The following is a 19,435-nucleotide window of genomic DNA, read 5'->3' on the forward strand; positions in this document are numbered from 1 at the left end:
GAAAGAGTGTCTCTGCTATTTGTTGGTATAAAGTCCTGCATCCAAAAAATCTGATCACTCACTGGGATCCCTAGCAATTTCAGGTCAACTAAATGAAAAAAGGGAAGCAAGAACCATCTCCCAGGCCTGGGAGGATTACCTGATTTCTCATGCCTGAGAGGATGTCAGTCACAAGGCCATGCAAGGTAGTCCTTCGAAATAGCCATCACGATCTGGCATCCAAGATCTGGAAGCTGTTGATGTTCAAAGGAGTAATGGCATCAACGTGTTCATCTGTAACAAGTGCAAAACCCCCGGACTAGGGGTGGAATTATAGAGGTGGTGTAGATCAGTTTTCCTGTCAAGCTGTTGTACACTTAATGGTCTTTTCTGTGTCGGACTGACGGGGAAACTCGTGGGTTCTCATCTGTTTCTATATCACCACGAATCCTTGATGGGGAGGCGCTTGAGGGTCTACAACGCCTTTTTCTGTTTCTTTGGATCTTGGAGGGGCATCAGGCTGCGTGGGTATCCAGGGATCTGGTTGCAGGAATGCACTGTACCAGTCTGGGACATCTACCACTGGGATGTTCAGGGTGTCACAGAAAGGCTGTGGGTTGGCTGGTGTTCTCAACTGTGCTGTGCAATTGCCTGTAGTTGCTTGCAGGCAGAAGAGAAATTTCCACCGATAAGTAAACGGATGTAGATCTCTCCTGTGTTAAAGGGTAATGGCCGAGAGGTCTTGAAATAGCTGTATCCGTGCACCCTCATGTTTCAAATGATCATGGTTGCGGGTTAAGCGCATTATTTCTTCCTTTTGAGTGAAATTAACCAGACAGCACACCACATCTCTAGGGAATCAGTATCTCTGCCCTTTGGTCTGAGAGCCCTGTGACAGTGTTCTATTTCAGCAGGTGCATCAGGCAGCCTACCCAGGAGAGTAATAAAGATGGCCCAGAGAACATCATTGGGCCCTTCTACTGACTGCGGTATGCCTCTAATTCGTGGCCCCTGTTTAGGTCCTCCATGTGCCTGTGCATGTCCAGCTAGTGCTTGGCATGAATGCTGGTGACTCTTTGGATATGCTGGATGGCTGCCCCATGTGTCATTGCCGCCACTTCCACGTATTCCAGCCGAGAGACCACTGCTCTAATGTCAGTTTTAAGGTCAGAAATGGCCGCAGACAGGGTGCTCTTGATATCCATGACTACTTGTTGGAAATTGGCTAAACACAGTAGGGGAGAGCAGTGAGAGATGAGCATACCTGCAGCAGAGGCATCAGGGGAGTCAGCAGAGGTGGCATAACTCCGGTCTGAGGCCTGAGATGCGGCCTGTGGATCAGCATGCTGGGTGGGGAACATCGCCGGTATGTTCCTGCTGATGCTGAGTTGTGTCGATGAGTCCTGTGGGGACTGGGTGGCCGACAAGCTCCTCCCGGTCATCTTTGCCCGTTGGTGTGAGGGTTGCCCCGCTAATTAAAGGAAAAACAGAAGCTCTGGATGGCAGAGCTTTCAGTCTATGCTGCCATCTTCCCTCTGGTGCTAGGCCAAGTCTCCTTAAATTATTTTTATTTCTTATTTATTTTGTTTTTTATTTTTACACTGTCCCTTTAAAAAAAATTGTTGGATTACTTTTATTCCTATTACAGGGAATGTAAACATCCCTTGTAATAGAAAAAAAGCATGACAGGACCTCTTTAATGTGAGACCAGGGGGTCAAAAAGACCCCAGATCTCACATTTACACTTAAAAGCAATAAAAAAAAAAAATGGGCCCTTTAAAGCTGGAGGGTGGAAGTGACGTTTGATGTCGATCCGGTCCTCCAAGGGCATTGAATCGAGTGGGGGCCATCTTGCCCTTACTCGATTTCCTACCCATCCATCCCTGGGATCGGATTGTCTCTACCGCTTCCAACAGCTCCTGTAAGCGGCACGGAGTACTGGGATGCGGTGGGGGCATCTCTCCCACCACCCATAAAAGTGATATGGTGGTGAATCTGCTGCTGAGACCACTTTTATGTGAAAGAGGATTGCTGACCATGGTTAAATATACAGGGGTTATGGCAGCTATCTGCTGATACAACAACGGTATTTAACGTAAAAAAAAAGCGTATATCCATGGTGGGCGGTCCGTAAGTGGTTTTAAAGTAGCATCTCAGCCAAAACTTTTCTCAAGTTTTGCATTAGTGGGGAATGGTTAGAACCTCTATCAGGTTTTTATTGCTGCCTTTGGGTACGTTTTTATTGTCTTTGAATAAGTTTAACTTCTTTGTATTCTGATGGCTACCACTGTTACCAGAAGAGAAAATGAGGGAAACTCAAACTACAATAATTTACACAGAACAGAGTTAAAATCAAGTGGGGACACTTGTTCTGGTGACAGGAAAGGCATCTTACAGATGGGCCAAAGGCATACATCCAAGAGGTGCTAGGACTTCAATGCTTATAAATACAAGTAAAGGGAAAGAATACAGTCATTTGAAAAGTTCCCTGGCTCTGGTTAGGCAAATCGCATGCATCCAGGGCTACCCTCCAATGAATACCCAGGGGCATCACTCAGACCTTAAAGCAGAGCTCCACCTAAAAGGGAAAGCTCCGCTTGTTTGCCTTCTCCCCTCCTCCGCTGCCACATTTGGCACCTTTCAGGCGGGTGGGGGTATCTGGTTTTGACAGGTACCCGCTCCCACTTCTGGCTGATCTTGCCATGGCAAAGTCACCCAGAAGTTTGGCCTTCCGCCATTGGGCCGCTCACAAAGCGCAGCATGCTCGCGCATGCGCAGTAGGGAACCGGCTGTGAAGCCACAAAGCTTTGCTGCCGGTTCCCCTTACAAGAAATGGCAGCGGCAGCACCCGAGAGCCAATTGAAAGTTCGGCTGGGGTGAAGACACCACTGGATACGTGGACAGATAAGTGTCCTAATATTAAAAGTTAGCAGCTACAATATTTGTAGCCGCTGACTTTACTTTTTTTTTTTTAAGGAGCCTGGAGCTCCACTTTAAACCAAAAGGAGTGACAGACCAAATTCATAAAGAAGTCCAAAACAGCTTTAATGCTTTACAAACCATCCAAAGCATTTCAGGGACTAAATACCCCCCCCCCCCCCCCCCCTTCATCTGAGCTCAATAATGTTTGCAAGTTTTTAAATTTATTCAGGGTAGCAGATATCCGAGAAGCTGCTTACAGAGGAATTATTGGGGGCATTTACACTCACCGCCTTCGGAACTGCAATAAATACAACAAGGTGTTGGTAACATTCCTCAGAGATTTAGGTCCATATTGGCATGATTGTATCATCGTTAGTTGATAGGTTGAATGGAGTTACTCTTTAACTAAAGGAATCAACGTGGTTTAAACCTCTATTTATACCCAGTGAAGTGACTGGCCTCAGATAATACACAGGGATGAAACAAATCCCTGTACATAAGTTGCATTTGCTTATTTTCAGTGTTCTCTTCTCTATAGCCATTCAAAGTGCAGAATTTATACCGCTTTTATGAGCTTTCAGAAAGCAGGGGTTGTGGAGCTAAAGTTACACTCTGCAGAGCTCAGCGAGGGGAGCTGAGAGCTGATTACAGGGAAAGGACCCCCCCCCCCCTTCAAACAGCACACAGGAGCAAATCTGAGGCTGTCAATCACAGGCTTTGTGCTGGAGATCCCTCCCCGTCACCTTTTTTTCTCTTGCTGTCAGGAAAAATTGTCAGAAGGGACTTATACTGATAGCAGAGGAACGTGCCGGCTGATAGAAATGACACTTAAAGTGGTTGTAAACCTAGTTATACCACTTGTACTTACAAGTAAGCCTATAATAAGGCTTACCTGTAGGTACTGTAAATATATCCTAAACCTGCACAGTTTAGAAGATACTTACCATATACAGCCCTCCATGCCGTTTCTTCACTAGCAAGTGCTGTGACTGACTGTTCCCGAGCGCATGCGCGGAAGGGACGTCGCGCTACTCTGGCCAGTCACAGAGCCGGAGTCTGCAGCCCCGGAAGGAAGAGGGGCGAAGATGTATGCGGCCACCAGCTGGGATAACGCAGGCTTTGTTTTCAGGTAAGTGTCCCATAATGGGCTAGTATGCAATGCATACTAGCCCATTATGCTTTTACTTTGCAGGGGGAAAAAAGAGCATGTAAAACCCAGCAGGGTTTACTTCCTCTTTAATACTACAAGTCCCATCAGCCTGTGGGAATCATGCTTGTAATGGTCAGTCTTGCAATGCTTCATGGGACTTGTAGTTCCACAACAGCTGGAGGGCTGCCAGTTTGACACCTCTGCTTTAGACGGATATGCTTTGTTCGTATTTCAAGTCTGAGGTTTACAACCACTTTAAGTTTTAAATTGTCTTATCACTGATATATTTGCCATTACATTTTAGAATTATCCAGTCAAAATCTTAATGTATATGCCCCGGTTTAGACCGGCTTGTACAATTTGTAGGTCACAACTATGGAATGACACAGAGGTTATTAAACCAAGTTTATTTCCTGAGTCATAGTCGCCGCAATGTCACATCCTAGCCTGAGCTGAATGATTAAGACAGAGATGTGACATGGGAGGGCATTCCTTTAGTGTCAGGGGAAGCTGGTTGGCACATTATGTCCACCTATTTCTGTGGAGTTAATTGAAGCAGGCACCACAGTGACCTTATAGTGAGAGTAGCACTATGGTGATAGAACATGAGGGCAAGTAGGTATTCAGCTTACCCGTTCTGTGTTTATATTGCTGGGATAAATCTGTCATCTTAGATTTTTGTTACTTCACTCCATCTCTTGCCTGCAGATGACTTCTTGGATACAGCTGGAAACAAGGCGTAAGAATGCAAGTGCGGCATTGGATCAGCTTCATAAAGTTTATTTTTATACTAGAGCTTTAGGAATCACAAAGTCAAATGTTAGAAAGCTGGGAAACTGGTTGATGATTAATAGATCCATAGCTGGAAACGTCCATTGTCATAATGATCAGGTGGTAGGGCTTTCCATAATCTGTTTAAGTGTTTGTAGATTTACAGAAATAACTAGTGAACAAGGGAGCATGGTATGTGTCATGAACACTCAACACCTCAGTTACCGTGTGCAGAGAAATATGCGAGATGAATCTTTCTATAGATGACATTTAAAAGTCATTAAAATCACTTTTCTTAGAATACAGCTAATCTTCTTCTTATTTAAAGCACTCTCAACAACATTTGACATTTGTTATTTCGTTTTCCAGTGGACCATGTGCATATAGCACTTGGTGCTGTTATGATTGGTGATCCGTTTGTTGATTAAAGGCGCATTTTTATTCCTGTTAATATTGGCTGTAGCTTCACCCCAATCTGAAGCCCAATTTATGGGCTTTTCTGTTGGGCAGGTACAGACAGCACTGAGCCCCTCCCACCTTTTAAGTTGACTGTTCTTTTACTATTATGAAAGATCAATGAGCGCTGCAGGGCTGTGTGATAAAACTGTTGGCTCTTCATAATTATACAGGGCACTGGCAGCCCAATCACACAGCCCCGATAGCAGTGCTTGTTCATTCATAATCGTAAAAGACTTGCTACACAGTATCAGCTTTAATTTATGTTTTGATTTGTGCAGCAGGGGATGAGGAGTGCTACTAGGATTCTTGGTACATACAGTGCCTTGAAAAAGTATTCATACCCCTTGACATTTTCCACATTTTGTCATTTTTTAACCAAAAACATAAATTAATTTTATTGGATTTTTATGTGATAGACCAACACAAAGTGGCACATAATTGTGAAGTGGTAGGAAAATGATAAATGGTTTTCATTTTTTTTTTTTTACAAATAAATATGTGAAAAGTGTGGCATGCATTTGTATTCAGCCCCCTTTAACTCTGATACCCCTAACTAAAATCTAGTCCAACGAATTGCCTTTAAAAGTCATCTAATTTGTAAATAAAGCCCACCTGTGTGTAATTTATTCTTGGTATCAATACAGCTGTTCTGTGAAGCCCTCAGAGGTATGTTAGGGAACTTTAGTGAACAAACAGCACCATAAAGGCCAAGGAACACACCAGCCAGGTTAGGGATAAGGTTGTGGAAAAGGTTAAAGCAGGGTTAGGTTATAAAAAATATCCCAAGCTTCAAACATCTCATGGAGCACTGTTCAATCCGTCACCTGAAAATGGAAAGAGTATGGCACAGCTGCAAACCTACAAAGACATGGCCGTCCACCTAAACTGACAGGCCGGGCTAGGAGAGCATTAATCAGAGAAGCAGCCAAGAGGCCCATGGTAACTCTGGAAGAGCTACAGAGATCCATAGCTCAAGTAGGAGAATCTGTCCACAGGGCAACTTTTAGTTGTGCACTCCACAAGTCTGGCATTTATGGAAGAGTGGCAAGAAGAAAGCCATTGTTGAAAGAAAGCCTTAAGAAGTCCGGTTTGCGGGAAGCAAACGTGGAAGAAGGTGCTCTGGTCACATGAGACCAAAATTGAACTTTTTGGCCTAAAAGTAAAACGCTATGTATGGTGGAAAACTAACAATGCACACTGAAACATGGTGGGGGAAGCATTATGTTGTGGTAATGATTTTCTTCAGCAGGGACAGGGAAGCTGGTGGATGGATGGAGCTAAATACAGGGCAATCATAGATGAAAACCTGTTGGAGTCTGCAAACTGACTGGGGTGGAGGTTCACCTTCCAGCAGGACAACAACCCTACACATACAGCCAGAGCTACAATGGAATGGTTTAGATAAAAGCATATTCTTGTATTAGAATGGCCCAGTCAAAGTCCAGACCTAAATCCAATTGCTGTTCACAAACGCTCTCCATCCAATTTGACAGAGCTTGAGCTATTTTGCAAAGAATGGGCAAAAGTTTCACTCTCTAGATGTACAAAGCTGGTAGAGACATGCCCAAAAAGACTTGCAGCTGTAATTGCAGTGAAAGGTGGATCTACAAAATATTGACTCAAGGGGGCTGAATACAAATGCACACCACACTTTTGACATATTTATTTGTAAAAAAAAATAAAACCATTTATCATTTTCCTTCCACTTCACAATTATGTGCCACTTGTTGTTGGTCTATAACCTAAAATCTCAATAAAATACATTTTACGTTTTTGGCTGTAACATGAAAAAATTTGGAAAATGTCAGGGGTATGAATACTTTTTCAAGGCACTGAAGAGACCAGACTCTAAAGTCTTTGCTTCATTAGTATCCAGTAAACGTGCTTCCTATGTGCTATATTAATGTCATTGGCTGCCAGCGCTGATAGGATACCAGATGGCTGCTGGTTTTTCAGCATACACTCTGGCCAAATATCAGCTGGCTTCTGTTGAAACGGTCCTTCTTCAGCCTTAAGGCTGGCAACTATACTGCACATCACACAGATACACTATACCTATTAATTTGCGGTAATCCAGTGACTTTAAAAAGGTGCACAGGCAAATTCTCGCTGATTGTGAAACAGCAAGGTTCATGATAATCACTCTGACAATGTTGCTTGCCATAGATGACAACAAGCAATGTCACATATAAATGTAATGCCCACCCCATTTAGGTGGGTGCTTAGTGTGTTCCTGTGGTTAGTGATAGGTAAATTTAGCCATGGCCTTGTACTTTTTCTAGGCCTGGTTGTTTATTTGGGAGATGGGAGTGTTAGAATAGAGGTGGGTGTGGCCACCTACACTCTGGCTCAAGGAAGTCCCCTCATCCTTCCAGTGGAAATGTTCTGGAAGGGAGGCAGGATTTGGGACCTGAGTGGCAGGCAGCTTATGTGGAGAGCTCTGGACCAATCATTAAATTGTATTGGCAGGGGCAGCACTCGCATATAAGCTGGGGGTCACATGCTTCCGGGGAGGAGAGAACCCAAGATGTAGAGAGTGCAGCAGAAGCGGGCTTTAAGGCCTGGGGGTTCAGAGACCCCAGTGCTGGATAGCAGAAGCGGGCTTGAAGGCCTGGGGGTTCAGAGACCCCAGTGCTGGATAGCAGAAGCGGGCTTGAAGGCCTGGGGGTTCAGAGACCCCAGTGCTGGATAGCAGAAGCGGGCTTGAAGGCCTGGGGGTTCAGAGACCCCAGTGCTGGATAGCGGAAGTGGGCTTGAAGGCCTGAGGGTTCAGAGGCTCCAGTGCTGGATAGCGGAAGCGGGCTTGAAGGTCTGGGGGTTTAGAGACCCCAGCACTGGATAGCCTGAGCAGACATTTCTATGTAGACCAGAGGAGAAACCGGGCGTCCCAGCCAGGGATGCGCCGGACCACGCGGACGAGGAAGTAGGAGTAAAGCGGACGGAGGAAACTGGGAATTGACCTTCTGTGGGAAACATGGACTGTCGATTGGGAGTGAGCAAAGGGAGTGCAACCCAGTAGTGCTTATCTGTAAACTTGTAGATGTTCACATTCTAATAAAATAACAAAAAAAAAATTTGAAAAAATGCTGGTTACCGTTTTAAGTGTTTTTTCCTTGCTTAAAATTCTTACATTCTTTCTGTGCTTTGTAATGTTTAGGGTGGCACTGTGGGGTAGTGTTTAAAGAGGAGTTCCAGCCCCCCACCTCCAAAAATTTAAAGTCAGCAGCTACAAACATTGTAGCTGCTGATTTTTACTATGAAAGGACTTACCTGCCTCCCAGGAGCGAAGGTTGAGGACCACTCTGTGCAATATTATTGCATAGAACAGGTAAGCATACCGTGTTTGTTATAAAAAAAAGAAAAAAAGAAAACCTGAGCCTTTAAAATCGCTTTAACCCTGCCTGTACTGTGTTTACAGTTCTTCATTATCGACTGTAAACTAAATGTGAACACTGTCTGTCCTAACAAAGGGATAAAAGATTAGAAACTGCATTCCTGCATTGTAGGTTAATGAGGTATTTATACCGTGCCTTGAAAAAGTATTCACACCCCTTGAAATTTTCCACATTTTGTCATGTTACAACCAAAAACGTACCGTAAATGTATTTTATTGGGATTTTATGTGATAGACCAACACAAAGTTTCACATAATTGTGAAATTGAAGGAAAATGATAGTGTGGCATGCATTTGTATTCAGCCCCCTTTACTCTGATACTCCTAACTCCTAAAATCTAGTGGAATCAATTGCATTCAGTCAGAAGTCGCCTAACTAGTAAATAGAGTCCACCTGTGTGTGATGTAGTCTCAGTATAATTACATCTGTTCTGTGAAGCCCTCAGAGATGTGTTAGAGAACCTTAGTGAACAAACAGCATCATCAAGGACAAGAAACACACCGGACAGGTCAGGTATAAAGTTGTTGAGAAGTTTAAAGCAGGGTTAGGTTATAAAAAAGATCCCAAGCTTTTCACATCTCACGGAGCACTGTTCAATCCATTATCTGGAAATTGAAAGAGTATAGCACAACTACAAACCTACCAAAACATGGCTTTCTACCTAAATTGACAGGCAGGGCAAGGAGAGCATTCATCAGAGAAGCAGCCAAGAGGCCCATGGTAACTCTGGAGGAGCTGCAGAATCTGAGAGGATCTGTCCACAGGACAACTATTAGTCGTGCACGCCACAAATCTGGCCTTTATAGAAGAGGGGCAGGAAGAAAGTAATTGTTAAAAGAAAGCCATAAGAAGTCCATTTGCTGTTTACGAGAAGCCATGTGGGGGACACAACAAACATCTGGAAGAAGGTGCCTTGGTCAGATAAGTCCAAAATTTAACTTTTTGGCCTAAAAGCAAAACGCCATGTGTGGCGGAAAACTTACACTGTACAACACTCTGAACACACCATCCCCACCGTGAAACATGGTGATGGCAGCATCATGTGGGGATGCTTTTCTTCAGCAGGGACAGGGAAGCTGGTCAGAGTTAATGGGAAGATGGATGGAGCCAAATACAGGGCAATCATATGCCACGTGCACACGACCGGACTTTTTGACAGCAAAAGTCTGACGGAACGAGTCCGTTGGACAATTCGATCGTGTGTGGGCTCCATCGGACCTTTGCTTGCCAAAAATCCGGCGGACTTTAGAAATAGAACATGTTTTAAATTTTCCCACCAGAACTCTCCCAGACCGAGAAATCCGTTCGTGTGAATGCTAGTCCGACGGACAAAAAACGACGCTAGGGCAGCTATTGGCTACTGGCTATGGACTTCCTTATTCTAGTCCGGTCGTGCGTTATCATGTTCAAATCCGTTGGACTTTGGTGTGATTGTTTGTGGCCAAGTCCGTTCATTTGGAAAGTCCGTCGGAACTCTGCTGAAAGTCTGTCAGACCTAGTCTCTCAAAAAGTCCAGTCCTGTGTACGCGGCATTTGATAAAAACCTGTTAGAGTCTGCAAAAGACTTGAGACTGGGGCAGAAGTTCACCTTACAGCAGGACAACGCCTCTAAACATACAGCCAGAGCTACAATGGAATGGTTTACTTTAGATAAAAGCATATTCATGTGTTAAGCCCCATACACCTATCAGTTTTTCTGCTGAGTTTTTCCTTCAGGTTTACCAAAACCATGTAGTGCAAGGGCCTGCCTGATTGCATACAAATTAAAACTCCTAAGGTTTGACCTCATATTATATGGTTTTGGTAAATCTGAAGGAAAAACTCAGCAGAAAAACTAATAGTGTGTATGGGGCTTTAGAATGGTCCAGTCAAAGTCCAGACCTAAATCCAATTGAGAATCTGTGCCAAGACTTGGAAATTGCTGTTCGCAAACGCTCTCCATCCTATCTGACAGACCTTGAGCTATTTTGCAAAGAAGAATGGGCAAAAATGTCACTCTCTAGATGTGCAAAGCTGATAGAGACATCCCCAAAAAGACTTGCAGCTGTAATTGCATCTAAAGGTAGTTACAGAGTATTGACTCGGGGGCTGAATACAAATGCACACCACACTTTTCACATATTTATTTGTAAAATAATTTGAAAACCATTTATCATTTTCCTTCCACTTCACAATTATGTGCCACTTTGTGTTGATCTATCACAAAAAATCACAATAAAAGACATTTATCTTTTTGGTTGCAACATGACAAATTGTGTAAAATTTTAAGGGGTATGAATACTTTTTCAAGGCACTGTATCTTAATTGGCCCGGGGACAAAGTCACTGTGAGAAATATTTATACACTAGGGCTCCATACACACTGGGCGTAAAAAAAAAGCAATTTTCCTTGGCAGAAAAAAATGCTTACCGTATATACTCGAGTATAGGCCGACCCGAATATAAGCCGAGGCCCCCAATTTACCCCCAAAAAACTGGAAAACTTATTGACTCGTGTATAAGCCGAGGGTGAGACATGGCTGTCCATCCCTGTGTGTCCGTCCATCCCTGTGTGTGTGTCCGTCCATCCATCCCTGTGTGTGTGTCCATCCATCCATCCATCCATCCATCCCTGTGTGTGTGTCCGTCCATCCATCCCTGTGTGTGTATCCATCCATCCATCCATCCCTGTGTGTGTGTGTGTGTGTGTGTGTGTGTATTCATCCATCCATCCATCCATCCCTGTGTGTGTGTGTGTGTGTGTGTGTGTATTCATCCATCCATCCATCCCTGTGTGTGTGTGTGTGTGTATCCATCCATCCATCCATCCATCCCTGTGTGTGTGTGTGTGTGTGTGTGTGTGTGTGTGTGTCCGTGCAGCCTTGTGTGTGTGTCCAGCCTACCTGTGTCCCAAGCCTCCGTCCCGAGCCGCCGTCGTCCCGAGCCTCCTCTGTCCCGTGCCTCCTCTGTCCCGTGCCTCCTCTGTCCCGTGCCTCCTCTGTCCCGTGCCTCCTCTGTCCCGTGCCTCCTCTGTCCCGTGCCTCCTCTGTCCCGTGCCTCCTCCGTCCCGTGCCTCCTCCGTCCCGTGTCGTGCCGATAGATCGCCGCTCCAGGATCGCCGCTCTTCTCGGCGGCCATTCTACAATTCAAAAGCCGCGCCTCCGTCCTCCGCCTGTGATAGGCGGAACACTCAATTTCCCAGCAGCCTGTGTTCCGCCTATCACGGACATCCTCTCATACTCGTCCGTAGTATGAGAATGAACGGATGTCCGTGATAGGCGGAACACTGACTGCTGGGAAATTCAGTGTTCCGCCTATCACAGGCGGAGGCGGAGAAGGAGGCGCGGCTTTTGAATTTTAATGTCCGCCGTCTGTCTGCTCGATACGCTGATCGAGCAGTCAGACAGCGGTGACTCGAGTATAAGCCGAGGGGGCACTTTCAGCCTCAAAAAAGAGGCTGAAAATCTCGGCTTATACTCGAGTATATACGGTATATAGAGTGTTTTTGTATACAGTTTAGGCGAGTTTAGGAGAGTTTAGCATTTTTTTTTTTCTGCCAGAAAGCTCCAATCAAGCACAAACCAAAAGGTTTTTTCCTGACAGACTCCATGGCAGCAACGTGTGGGTTAAGTCCCGCCTCCACTACCCTATAGGACACTACTCCCATAAATCTTTGCTCCCTGCCCATGGCCGTGTTCTTTTTTTGTCCTCCTCCGTAGGACCCATTACGGTCTTTCTACCTGAAGATTGCTCCCACACGGTTCCGTTGTTGGTTTGGCCGAATAGCGACTGTGGATGGAATTGTCGCATGACTCCGTTAAGCCCTAGCTACTAGCGGGGTATGGAGTGGGCATTGGATATAAGCGCTGGAGGAAGCCAGGAGCCTAGCCACTGGCAGGCAGGCTGCGCATTCGGTCGGATAGCCCAGCTAAATAGCAGGTGACCTATTTTGCCCTGAGAAGTCCGGTATGTATTGTTCTTACCTTCGGCCTGGAGACGATCGTGTGGGAGCGGTAAGATTGTTCCTCTTTTTCATGGCAGCAGTTTGTGTTTGTTCCTTGCCTTTTCCTTCATTTCCGTTCATTTTTTGTGTGTCCATGTATGTGGGTATAGGCATGGCGGCTGGATTAGCCTGCGTTCCAGCCACCGCTCACTTCCTGTTTTTCGTTAGATACGTTCTGCGCATGAGCGAGTACGGCACAGGAACGAGGCTTGGTTCGCGCATGCGCGATAGCGGCAAAATGACGCTATTCGCGCATGCGCAGTAGCGGGGCACAGGACGCGGTGATGACGTCATTAAGGCGCCCTATTTAAACATAGAAAATAGCCTACAAGCTTTGGGAATGCTTGCAGGTTATTACGTGACTTCCCCTTGTCCAGGATTTCTTCTGTGGAGGTAGGTGGCCTTCTGGGAAGAGGGGGGTGGGCGTGTGTGTGTATGGTGCTCTCAGCCTTACTTATATGTCTTTGCAGCATTTATGGAAACCCCTAGAGATATGGACTCACCCCCGACTGTATGTGGCCAGCCCTCTCATAATAGGTACTGTCTGGGGGGGAAGTAGGGGGGGGGGGGGTCCAGTATTAGTCAGTCTGTTATCTTTTCTTATCTGTATGTCTCTTCTATCTCTGTCTTAGCCCATCTAGATCAGAACAGCAACGCAGCTCAACGCATAGAGGAAGCGATTCTTCTAAGTCTTACCACCGGCATTCATATTCTAAGTCTAAACATCACGGCTCACCCTCAAGATCCGGTCGCCGTAGCGAGGATCGATCTCGCTCCTCCAGGGCTCATTCCAGCCGCTCAGTTATTAATACTTGCTGGGGATGCAGATCGCAAGTTCCTATTGGGAAATCCCGGTGTGACCTCTGCTTTTCCAAAGCCTCTAGTGAGAGAGGGGGTACGGACCAGCAACTAAGATCCCTTGTGGAAAAAGTGGTGAAAGAATCCCTCAAGGGGATCGGGGCCAGTCAGACCCCTATGCCTCAGTCAGAATCACCTGTCACCAGTCAGGGAGTCGCATGCTCAAGAGCTCTGGGAGTCCTCTCTAACAAGCCACCCTTCAGCTGCTGCATCAGACAGTGAATCTGAGGAAGATAGTCCCTGTGTGGGGTTTGACTTTGCCTTACTTTACCCCTTGTTGAAGGCTATCAGAGAGGCTTTGAACTGGGAAGATGAGGTGGCTAATCCTTCCAAACAGAGGAAGTATTTTAAGCAACTTAAAAGGGAGCGTCTTAACTTTCCATTCCTGTCTGAACTTGGTGAGGTCATCACGGATGAATGGAGTTGAGAAAAAGAATAGTATGCTCTCAAAAGTCCTAAGGTTATATCCCTTTAAGGAGGATGAGGTCAAGTATCTGGAATCAGCTCCACTCGTGGATGCAGCGGTGATGAGACTAGTAAAACATGTGACCCTTCCATTGGAAGATACAGTTTCATTCAAGGATGCCTTAGATAGGCGGATTGATTCCAATTTAAAGAGAGTCTACCTCACTGCTGGTATGGCATGCAAGCCAGCATTGGCTTTAGCGGCAATGTCCAAGGCCATGGAAGTCTGGACGGACGGTGTGGATGATACCCTCAGAAACATTTCAGATGAAGTCGCTAAAAACTCTCCTATCCAGGAGTTACGGCTTGCATCGGCTTTTCTGGGGGAGGCTTCGATTGACATCATCCGCCTAGTGTCTCGGGTTATGCTTTCAGCTGTAACCGCCAAACAGGCCCTTTGGCTCCGTCCCTGGCTGGCTGATCCAGCGTCTAAACAGGTGTGGTGCCGTATCCCTTTCGAGGGTTCTTCCCTTTTTGGGAATAAATTGGATAATGCCATAACCCGGGCCACTGGTGGTAAGTCGGGGTTTCTTCCTCAGGATAGATGTTTAAAAAGCCAGAGGAGATTTTTTCCTAAAAAGCAATATCAAGAGCAGGCCAGGGAGGCCCGTAGCTATAGACCGGGTCGGGAATATTCCAGATCATGGAAGTCAAGGCAGTCCTCCTTTAAGAAATCCGCCAAGAGCAGTGCGACAGGAGAGAGGGAACCAACCAAATCTTTTTGAGATTGGGCCCGCTCAGATAGGCCAGGTGGGGGCTCGTCTTCTACATTTTCGGCATGTTTGGGCGGCCTCAATCCAGGACTTCTGGACCGTCAGAACGGTCTCTTCAGGCCATTCTTAGACCTTCAGCAGGTCCCCAAGACTAAAATATGTTCCCACCTCCTTTCCGGCCTCAGAAGAAGAAAGGCAGATCTTGTTGGCCTACGTGAAATCTTTATTGGCTCAAGGCGCTGCCGTACCCGTGCCAGACGATCAACGAGGGAGAGGAATTTATTCTCCTCTTTTTATGGTCCAAAAGAAAAACGGTTCTTGGAGGCCAGTCATAGACCTTACACATCTAAATCGTTTTATCAAAAAGGAAAGGTTCAAGATGGAAACCTTGTCAACAATACAACAGTCAGTCCAGTCAGGCGACTGGATGATTTCAATAGACCTAAAGGACGCTTACTTTCATGTCCCTGTGGCAGAAGATTTTCAGCAGTTTCTGCGATTTTCAGTAGGAAAACTACATCTTCAGTTCGTATGTCTCCCGTTCGGGCTTTCAACGTCCCCCCGAGTGTTTTCAAAGGTGTTGTTGGCCGTAGTGGCTCTATTGAGAACCAAGGGAATTCGTCTTCACCACTATTTGGACGATCTTCTGCTGCTAGCCCAGGACAGAGACCGTCTGTTATTGCACAAGGATCAGGTTATCTCCACTCTTCAAGAATTCGGTTGGATCCTGAATCTAGAAAAGAGTCAGTTAATTCCTTCCCAGTCTCTTGTATTCCTAGGCGCACTCTTCAACACAGTGAAGGGTACCATCTCATTACCCGAAGAGAAAGTAGCGGTAATTCGGGACAGAATTCGTCCGGCCCTCTCAGCCTCCCATCTCCCGGCTCTTCGGTGCCTGAGAATTATTGGCACTATGGTGGCCACGATTCCAATGGTGAAGTGGGCCCAATGGAAGATGAGACCGTTCCAAAAAGGGTTTCTTCACCAATGGCTAGGCGACAAGACTCAACCTATCCGGATCACATCTTCAATGAGAATCTCTCTGCCCTGGTGGCTTCGGAAGGAGAACCTATTCAATTGTCATTCCATTCTCCCCATCTCATGGGTAACAATAACTTCGGATGCCAGCAACAGGGGCTGGGGCGCCCACTGTTTGACGGAAGTAGCACAAGGCACCTGGGACTTCCCTTCCAGGAGGATGGTGTCGAATATTCTAGAATTGAGGGCAGCCTTCCAGGCGCTCCTAGCCTTTCGTCATCTGGTCTCAGGAACCTCGGTCCTACTCGACTAGACAACACAACAGCAGTGGCATATATAAGGAGACAAGGAGGTACTCGGTGTCTGTCCCTTCTTCAGGAGATAGAGCCAATCATGTCTTGGGCTCAGAAGAACCTGGTCAACATTACAGCAACTTATGTTCCAGGAACGCAGAACGTCCAAGCGGACTTTCTGTCTCGAGTCAGTCTGGACAACAACGAATGGTCCCTTCACTAAGAAGTTTTCAGGTGGATTCTAACGTTGTGGTTCTCCCCAGAGGTCGACCTATTTGCCTTCCCTTGCAACAAGAAACTGGCAAGGTATTATTCCAGGTTTCGGGATCCTCAGGCCTACGGAGTGGATGCTCTGACGGATCGATGGTGGTTCAACAAAGCTTACGCCTTTCCTCCAACTCCTATTATTCTACAGTTCCTGCGGAGACTCAAATCAGAGGCAGTAGAGGTGATAGCTGTAATACCTTATTGGCCCAACAGGCCATGGTTTCTGCTTCTAATGCTCCCCAGTGTCAGAGATCCGATTCCCTTACCTCTCAGACCCGATCTTCTATCCCAGGGCTCGAAGCTCCATCCCTGCCCGGCCCATCTATGTCTGAGGGTCTGGTTTTTGAGAGGGGAAGGTTAGAGGCTCTGGGTTGTTCAAAGGAGGCCATTCCTACTCTCATGAGTGCAAGGAGGAAAAGTACCAACCAGGTGTATGAGAGGATTTGGTCTAGATTCACAAGTCACTTGTCTTCCAGGTCTTGCTCCAATGGTAATTTGACGGTTCAGGATGTTTTGGGTTTCTTACAGTCCGGACTAGACATTCCCCTATCTGTCAGCGCTCTTCGTGTACAAGTCTCGGCAATTTCAGCCTTTTCTGGAGTATCCTGGGCTAAACATCCCTTGGTTCAGCAATTTTTTAAAGGAGCAATTAGACTTAGACCACAGAGGAAACTTAGATTCCCCAAGTGGGATTTACCGCTGGTTCTCGACTTCTTCTCTCAACTGGACAGAACACTTTCAGTCAAAGAATTGTCCCTAATGACATCTTTTTTGGTAGCCATATCCTCAGCAAAAAGAGTCTCTGAGATTCAGTCTTTAGGATCAAAGGAACCTTTCCTCACATTTTTCCTGACAGAGTGGTCCTAGTGCCAATGCTGGGGTCGAACCCAAAGGTTACCTCAGTCTTCCACGAAAATCAGGATATTACTCTTCCTACCTTTTAATTCTGCTGGGAGTCAGGATCTTCATCCTCTCGACATGGGAGTTATTCTGAAACGATACCTGGAGGCGACAGCTTCTTTCCGGCAATCAGATTATCTTTTTGTTCTTTTTCATGGTAAAAGCAAAGGCTTTAGGGCTTCGGTCAGATCTATCTCCACGTGGGTGGTTCAGGCGATCCAGTGGGTTCCATCCCTGCCCGGCCCATCTATGTCTGAGGGTCTGGTTTTTGAGAGGGGAAGGTTAGAGGCTCTGGGTTGTTCAAAGGAGGCCATTCCTACTCTCATGAGTGCAAGGAGGAAAAGTACCAACCAGGTGTATGAGAGGATTTGGTCTAGATTCACAAGTCACTTGTCTTCCAGGTCTTGCTCCAATGGTAATTTGACGGTTCAGGATGTTTTGGGTTTCTTACAGTCCGGACTAGACATTCCCCTATCTGTCAGCGCTCTTCGTGTACAAGTCTCGGCATTGACAGAGTGGTCCTAGTGCCAATGCTGGGGTCGAACCCAAAGGTTACCTCAGTCTTCCACGAAAATCAGGATATTACTCTTCCTACCTTTTAATTCTGCTGGGAGTCAGGATCTTCATCCTCTCGACATGGGAGTTATTCTGAAACGATACCTGGAGGCGACAGCTTCTTTCCGGCAATCAGATTATCTTTTTGTTCTTTTTCATGGTAAAAGCAAAGGCTTTAGGGCTTCGGTCAGATCCATCTCCACGTGGGTGGTTCAGGCGATCCAGTGGGCTTATAAAGAGAAGGGCTTGGCTCCTCCTGAGGCGGTTATGGCACATTCCACGAGAAGGCTCTCTACTTCTTGGGCAGCTTCACATCATGTGGCTCCTGAGGTTATCTGCAAGGCTGCCTCTTGGTCATCCATTCATACATTTATGGCTCACTATTGTGTCGAACCTGCCAGTTTATCTTCCGTTGATTTTGGTTTAAAGGTGCTGTCGGTGGACAGTGTTAAATAAATTTTTGTTCAGCATTTTTGCCCACCCGAGTGTGTTTGGCGAGTTATTTCCCACACATTGCTGCCATGGAGTCTGTCAGGAAAACGCAAAATTCCTATCAAAATACTTACCGTAATTTTCCTTTCCTGATGGACTCCATGGCAGCAGGAGTTCCCTCCCAAAATGGCTGGAGTAGGCTAGTTCTCGAACACGGCCATGGGCAGGGAGCAAAGATTTATGGGAGTAGTGTCCTCTAGGGTAGTGGAGGCGGGACTTAACCCACGCGTTGCTGCCATGGAGTCCATCAGGAAAGGAAAATTACGGTAAGTATTTTGATAGGAATTTTCCGTTTTTTTCCCTGTGTCTAAATGATGAGCTTAAAAAAAGCCTATAATCGTCCAAATGTGCATGGATAACATTGAGCTGTTTCTACAGGCAGAACACAAAACTGCAGAAGCAACGATTTTTAAACCAGTGGGCATGGACCCTTGAGCCCCGTACACGTGGACAGAATGTCGGGAGACATTTGCCGTTACAAAAAATACCAGCCGACTTTCTGTGCATGTGTATGTCGGTCTGTGTGACAGAAGACCGCGTCGGACGTGCATGCTGGAAAACAAGCAGCCGACCGACTCCCAATTAGCGCTCTCAGCCAATGGCAGAGAGCGATTATTGGAGTGTTCTGGTGGGGGGGGGGCTGTCCCCCTGTCGGAAAACAACAACAGCTCAGTGGGGGAGATGATTGTACTAACCTCGCATGGTTAGCTAAGTGTCTTCGACCGGAGCTGTCATTTTTTTTATTTTTTTATTTTTTTGCTTGCACGAAAAAAAACGAATAGTGTGTACCTGGCTTAAGTCAAGTCGTGCTTTATGCAATTTTTCTTTCTTTCAACCACAGGTTAAAGGAAAGAAAATTGCTTGATCCCCCCCATCAATGCAATCAGTGTTGATGGGGAATCCCTCCCACTGTGTTATTGTATTCTGAAAGCAGGAGGTTTTCCAGCCATCAGAATACAATGACCATTGCCAGCAGTTTGACTTCAGTAGAACAAGCCTGCCCATACATCGGGGTGTCTAACTAAATTTCATTGTGGGCCGCATCAGCATTATGATTGTCCTGAAAATGGCCGGTTGTATTTGTAAGACTAGATGTCCAGAGCATCCCCTACCCTTACATCAGACATCAAGAGCCCTCCACCTTCCCTTACATCACAGTGCATCCCCCTTACATTGTGCTGCTGCTGGGAAGAAGCTAGAGGCATTGCTGGAAAGCAGAAAATACAGGGTTTGGAGGAGGACCAGAGGAGGGCTAGT

General features: G+C 46.1%; 2 protein-coding genes across 3 annotated transcripts in view; one reads left to right on the plus strand and one right to left on the minus strand.

Annotated features, from left to right (window-relative positions):
• LOC143996766 (putative serine/threonine-protein kinase DDB_G0277449) overlaps positions 1–4,846 on the minus strand; it is a 63,035-nt gene extending 58,189 nt beyond the window's left edge. For both annotated transcript variants that reach the window (XM_077492021.1, XM_077492020.1), the window contains exon 1: positions 4,684–4,846. In XM_077492021.1, coding sequence (XP_077348147.1) covers positions 4,684–4,720 — 37 coding nt within the window. In that variant the 5' untranslated portion in view covers positions 4,721–4,846. The remainder of the gene's footprint in view (positions 1–4,683) is intronic.
• Positions 1–19,435, plus strand: part of RETREG1 (reticulophagy regulator 1) — a 214,595-nt gene that overhangs the window by 85,235 nt on the left and 109,925 nt on the right. The gene's annotated exons all lie outside the window — the stretch shown is intronic.

The sequence above is a fragment of the Lithobates pipiens genome, unplaced genomic scaffold (assembly GCF_037356315.1).
Source record: "Lithobates pipiens isolate NorthernLeopardFrog02 unplaced genomic scaffold, aLitPip1_a1.2 Scaffold_19, whole genome shotgun sequence".
Classification (NCBI taxonomy): domain Eukaryota; kingdom Metazoa; phylum Chordata; class Amphibia; order Anura; family Ranidae; genus Lithobates; species Lithobates pipiens.